The sequence below is a fragment of the Gadus macrocephalus genome, chromosome 2, assembly GCF_031168955.1.
Source record: "Gadus macrocephalus chromosome 2, ASM3116895v1".
Taxonomy (NCBI): domain Eukaryota; kingdom Metazoa; phylum Chordata; class Actinopteri; order Gadiformes; family Gadidae; genus Gadus; species Gadus macrocephalus.
In genome coordinates, this window is record NC_082383.1 from 16620475 (window position 1) to 16625750 (window position 5276).

Sequence of the window (5276 nt, forward strand, 5' to 3'; positions counted from 1 at the left end):
GAAGCAAGAACCTGTGTCCAGCGCTACATTGACCCGTTACAGGGGCCCTATTATGCCTACCAGCAAAAAGCATCCTCCAACTGCAATCTTTGGTTATTTCTTTATTAATTTAGCTATACTTTAATAGTATTCTTTCGGTTCAAATCTGTTCAGTGTTCCAAATTATTTGTTATTAAATGTTACATTAAGATAATTGGTATTTAAGTGTTGTTTAAATAAAATGCTTTTTAAATTTAAAAGAATCGTGGGATGTATCGAACCGTGGGTCAAAAATCGTGATACAAACCGAATCGTGAATTTGTGTATCGTTACAGCCCTACCATTCACATAGCCAAAAACAAGACAATAGATCTATGGCTAGATCAAAACATCAAGACATACAATTCTAAAAAGAACAGATGAAGCAGCTACCCTTTTTTCCTTCGCTGTTTGCCTGAGCAGCGCACCTGCATTTAATATATCCGTGAATTGTCACAATTTCTCAGAATCAAAGGTGAAAGTAGAAACGGGTGGCCTAAAGCTGTCATATTGTTCACAGACAAGTTTAAGTAGAAACGGGTGGCCAAAAGCTGTCATATTGTTAGTTATCACAGACAATTTTTTAACAATAAATGTTCTGTACGGAGCTCCTTAAGGGACATTAGGGAGAATGCTCCCGGACAGAACCTTAGTTTGGAGGTCGTGTTTAGTGACACGACAAATACTCCCAATTGAAATACATGGGTTTGAAATTTGTGCTTTTTGAAAATACGTGTCCCTGATCACGTTTCAATAGATTAAATAACGTGACAGTGTCACGTATTTTCGTGAGACCGGGTTGGAAGGGGAGGCGTAGAGCGTTTTAATCATGTTGATGAAATGGATACCAAATCCCATATGCTGAAGGACAGCCCATAAATAGTGCCATTCAAGGCGATCAAAAGCTTTTTCTGCGTCCAGAGATAATACAGCACAGGGAGTTTGGACCTCAGCTGAAGCTTCGACAATGTGCAAAAGTCTGCGAACATTATCAGAGGATAAGTGAGATTTTACGAAGCCAGTTTGGTCAGGTTGAATGAGCTTATTCATAAGGGGCTCAAGCCTTATTGCAAGCACTTTAGCAAAAAGTTTAACATCAGCATTCAAGAGCGATAACTTGCACATTCATTTGGGTCTTTCCCTTTTTTATGGAGTAAGGTGATTGTAGCGGTGTTAACATCCCTTGAAAAGGAACCACTTGAAATGGCATGATTGATCATGTTCAGCAATAGAGGGCCAAGTTGAGACCAACACTGTAAATATAGTTCTGGAGGAATTCCGTCAAAACCCGCCGATTTGCCTTTATTAAGACTGCGTAAAGCACTCTCCAATTCGAGTAGGGTAAATGGTTTGTCCAGAGACGTAGCCTCATGTTTACGTTTAGCCTCACGCCGCAATTTAGTAAGATTTAAGTTCTTGAAAAATAAATCAAATTTAGAAGAGTCATGAGGAACTTCAGAACTATACAAGTTGGAATAAAAGGAGCGGAATGTCTCATGAATTAATTTGGGGTCCGTTACTAGAGCGCCAGCTGGTGTTTTAATGGCGGGTATGTGCGCAAAGTTTTCACTGGCACGAAGGCTTAAGGCAAGTGACCGGCTGGGGCGGGCCCCCTCAAAGTAATGGTGCTGGCGCGTACGATGGATAAGGAGTTCAGCGTGCTGTCGGGATAGGGAATTCAGCTCCTCTTTTATTTTATTACGTTGGGTGATTGAGTCAGGAGTTACGTTGTTGTGCATAGCACCTTCAAGTTGCCCGAGATCACCCTCCAGCTCAAGAATCCTGCGTTGACGCGTTTTGTTTAAATTAGAGGAAAACGATATGCAGTTACTTCTAATATAGCCTTTTACAGAATCCCATAGGATACGAGTGTCCTCTACTGAATGCACGTTAAAAGATATGAATTCTGCTAGGCCAGATTCAAGTTGCACCACAAAGCTCTCATTGCGCAGCAAAGAGGTATTGAAGCGCCAGCGTGGGGCGCGGTCACGAGATACGGAAAGGTTGAGAAGCCCCTGACTGCAGGAGAAGCCCCTGACTGCAGCCCGCAGACGGAGCCCACATGGAGGGGGCGGGCACTCAGTCCACATGGAGGGGGCCGGCACTCCGCCCACATGGAGGGGGCGGGTACTCATGCTGCGTTCGAGTATTCTCTGCGAACCGACTCGGATCTCGGATCTGACGCCACGCCCGTCCACATCGAGGGGGCGGCCACTCAGTTCACATTGAGGACTCGTCAAACAGCATTTCTGATCCCGTTTCTGACCTGAAATTAGCTGAAATGTACCTGAAATTACCTGAAATTAGAGTGTGCCCGCCCGAGCGAGTGATGCCTAAAACATGCAAGTAAGTGAGACTGTCAAAATGCTTAATATATTTAGTAATATTCATGCAATTATGTATTATGTCTTGTTAACTACCGTACTTAATCGTCTTTTAAGTTTTAGTTACACCTAGCATGTTCCCCCCAACATGCTAGGTCAATTTTCAGCATCATAAGGTTGAGTGATATAGTCATGTCATACACCGTTTGAAAGCTTAGAATCTCAGGAATGTCAACCATTCGGTGGAATAAAAATGTTTAGTGAATATAGATCAAATATATCCTAGTGTCTTAGGTCAAAATAGCCCCCCTCACCCTCCTCCTCCCTTGGTCCATTCTAACTTTATCGTCGTTGTGGATATCCTTAGCAAAGAGTTGATACTTCATGTTGGGTCTTGAAATGTTCATAAGAGTCCACAGAAATCGAATATCAATATTATTTTAGTCTAATTACATTGTGTATATCCACAAGCCATCTTATACAAAGCAGCCGAAAAATAGAAAACCGAAACGCTGCAATGTTTTTTTGTAGAAAACTGCTTTTATGTTTATACTGGTTTTCTTTGACTTTTAGAGACACGTCAGTGTAATTGTGGATGGCGAGAGCCCTGAAATACAGCTGGACAGCAGCGGTCTTCATCACTGCCCCTTCTGCAGATACAAAGGGTCAAAATGTGATATAGACCATCACATTAAATGCCATGCCTCAGTTAAATACAGAGGTACATTTTCTTAATTTTTTATTATTATTATTATTTATATAATTATTGTTATTATATATTTGTATGTATGTAATGTATGCCGTTTACTCACCAAGGTCTGCAGAGGAGCTTTCAGGAAGCAGGAAGAGAAGACGGGAGGAAAAAAAGCTACAGGTACGTGTCATATACTGTAATGTGTGATGTTGTCTTAGAGCAATTGTGAAAGACTATAGTCTGACCACCCTCCCACCACTAATACATTTCAGGATAAAGATCTCTGCACAAAAAGGGCTAGAGTTGCTCCAACAGCATCCAGCTCTGAAGGATCAGGTCATGTATAGACTGTTAATCCAGGTGAATCCATGTAGGCCTACACATATTCAGAGTATTTGTGAGATATGATTGATTCTATTAGGCTTCTACTTCCAAATGAAGTTGTACACATATCTCCATCAATATACAAGTTATAGCCTACTCCATGGCTGATCTATTGCATACTAGGGCCTACTTTTATTATTCCATTGTATTGGCCTACTCAACATTACAGACAACAATCTGTTTAATTTCCAGACAAAACTGAAGACCAGGAACTGGAACCTGGGAACCTGGTATGTAATATGTGTGTAATGCTGGAGGTTGTATGTATAGCCAGATAAAATAGTCTGATGACTAGTTGAATAGTGTTTTTTATCACTGAAAACTCATCAGTAGTAGTAGCCTTTGTTTGCATACCATTTTGTGGTTTTGGGAGAGTAGGGTGTCAAGTACAGACACAAATAATTGTTCCTTCTTCTTCAAGGAAGATGATGTTGTCCTGAAAGACACAATTCAGGCAGCAGCATGGTGCCAGTTACAGTCCTTCAAGGACAGAGTTTCTCACCCAGAGGTCATTGGGATGGAAGGTTGGGAGCAGATGGCAGCATCAACACAGCGCAAATCCCATGACGGCGGGGATGAGGAAGAAACGTGGAAACCATTCCTATTCTCATTCAGATTACATACTGACTATGAACTGTTCTGTGTTGAGATGATGGACAGGAGAAACCTGAAGGTGTTTGCCTCTTTTGAGTCGAACACCTCTCCCCCTCCCCGTGACGCCTGAGCCACACGACTCCAATGTAGTCTGATGATGCAGCATAATGGCAGCGCTTGGCAGCTATGGCGGCGGTGACGGCGATGTCGGGCGACAGAGAGTGAAGCGAGAGTGGCGTCCACCTCACTGAGGAAGGCGTCAGTGTGTTCCCCCCCCCGTTGAGACTTTGTTTGTTCTACTCTTTATTGATTTATCTTTTATGTTAATAGTTTACAATCTATTTTTTGTAGTTGTTATTTTTTAATTGTTTTGTTGAATAAAAAGACTGTTGTTAGTGCTCCTGTGATTGGTGTAACTTAATGTGCTTCACACATGTAGCTTTTCATTATGTCTATTGAGGTAAATTTTTTGCCCTTAGATGTGGTCACTTCGTTATTCCTCACATTACATCTGTTAAGGTCATACCTTTGGGTCCCAGTCTTCATAGTTCCCCAAATCTTATTTTGGCTCTTACTGGGCCTGTAACTCTCACAGACAGACGGGTACAGGAGTTCGCACACGTTGCATTGTTAACAGGCAAGGGTGGATTATCGCACGGGCACACCGGGCACATGCCCAGGGGCCCAAGGGCGGTGGCGGGCCCTAAGCCAGAGCTTTGTGTGAAGTCGCTGTTAGTGACTTTTAATGTTGCATTGTCGAAGCAATCAGAGAAATACAAAAATTCAAGCGAAAACAGCAATAGTATTAATACTGAGTAAAAAAAAAAAGATCACTAGGGGGGCACTATTTCAGTTAGTGAATTTGAGACTGGTCACGAACAAGGCACTGTGATTTAAACAACATGGAGTAACGGCGAACGGTTGTAACGTGAACTCTTAAGTGGAACCTAAATAGGTCCAGTGGAACATCTCAGCGAAAAAAAAATAAACAAGAGAAAATGTATTTGCAAGTCGTTTAGGCTATGCTTAACTTTATAATAGTTCCATGGTACGCAGCAAGAAAGATACCCAGTCACAATTCTCCCGTACCATCTGTTTGTATAATTTAATTAACAGCATGGACTCCCGCTAGCTTAACATAGTATTACCGTTTACTCTTGCATTAACAAGAGCAGCGGAAATCTGCTCAATCGTCTCGATGTGGACTGAGTTGCCGCCCCCTCCATGTGGACTGAGTGCCCGCCCCCTCCATGTGGGCGGAG

General features: G+C 42.3%; 1 protein-coding gene across 4 annotated transcripts; it reads left to right on the top strand.

Moving 5' to 3' along the window:
- The first annotated feature begins 2225 nt into the window (after positions 1 to 2225).
- Positions 2226 to 4421, top strand: LOC132451243 (uncharacterized). 4 transcript variants are annotated; one of them, XM_060043613.1, is made up of 6 exons: positions 2226 to 2364; positions 2916 to 3063; positions 3159 to 3216; positions 3309 to 3396; positions 3613 to 3650; positions 3842 to 4421. In XM_060043613.1, the coding sequence occupies exons 1-6, from the start codon at positions 2359 to 2361 to the stop codon at positions 3858 to 3860; spliced, it is 357 nt and encodes a 118-aa protein (XP_059899596.1). In that variant the 5' UTR covers positions 2226 to 2358; the 3' UTR covers positions 3861 to 4421. The 4 variants fall into 4 exon arrangements, 3 of the variants coding, with proteins under 3 accessions (XP_059899596.1, XP_059899604.1, XP_059899586.1); XM_060043621.1 differs by having other exon boundaries at positions 3309 to 3372; XM_060043603.1 differs by having other exon boundaries at positions 3159 to 3210; positions 3302 to 3372.
- The last annotated feature ends 855 nt before the right edge of the window (positions 4422 to 5276 follow it).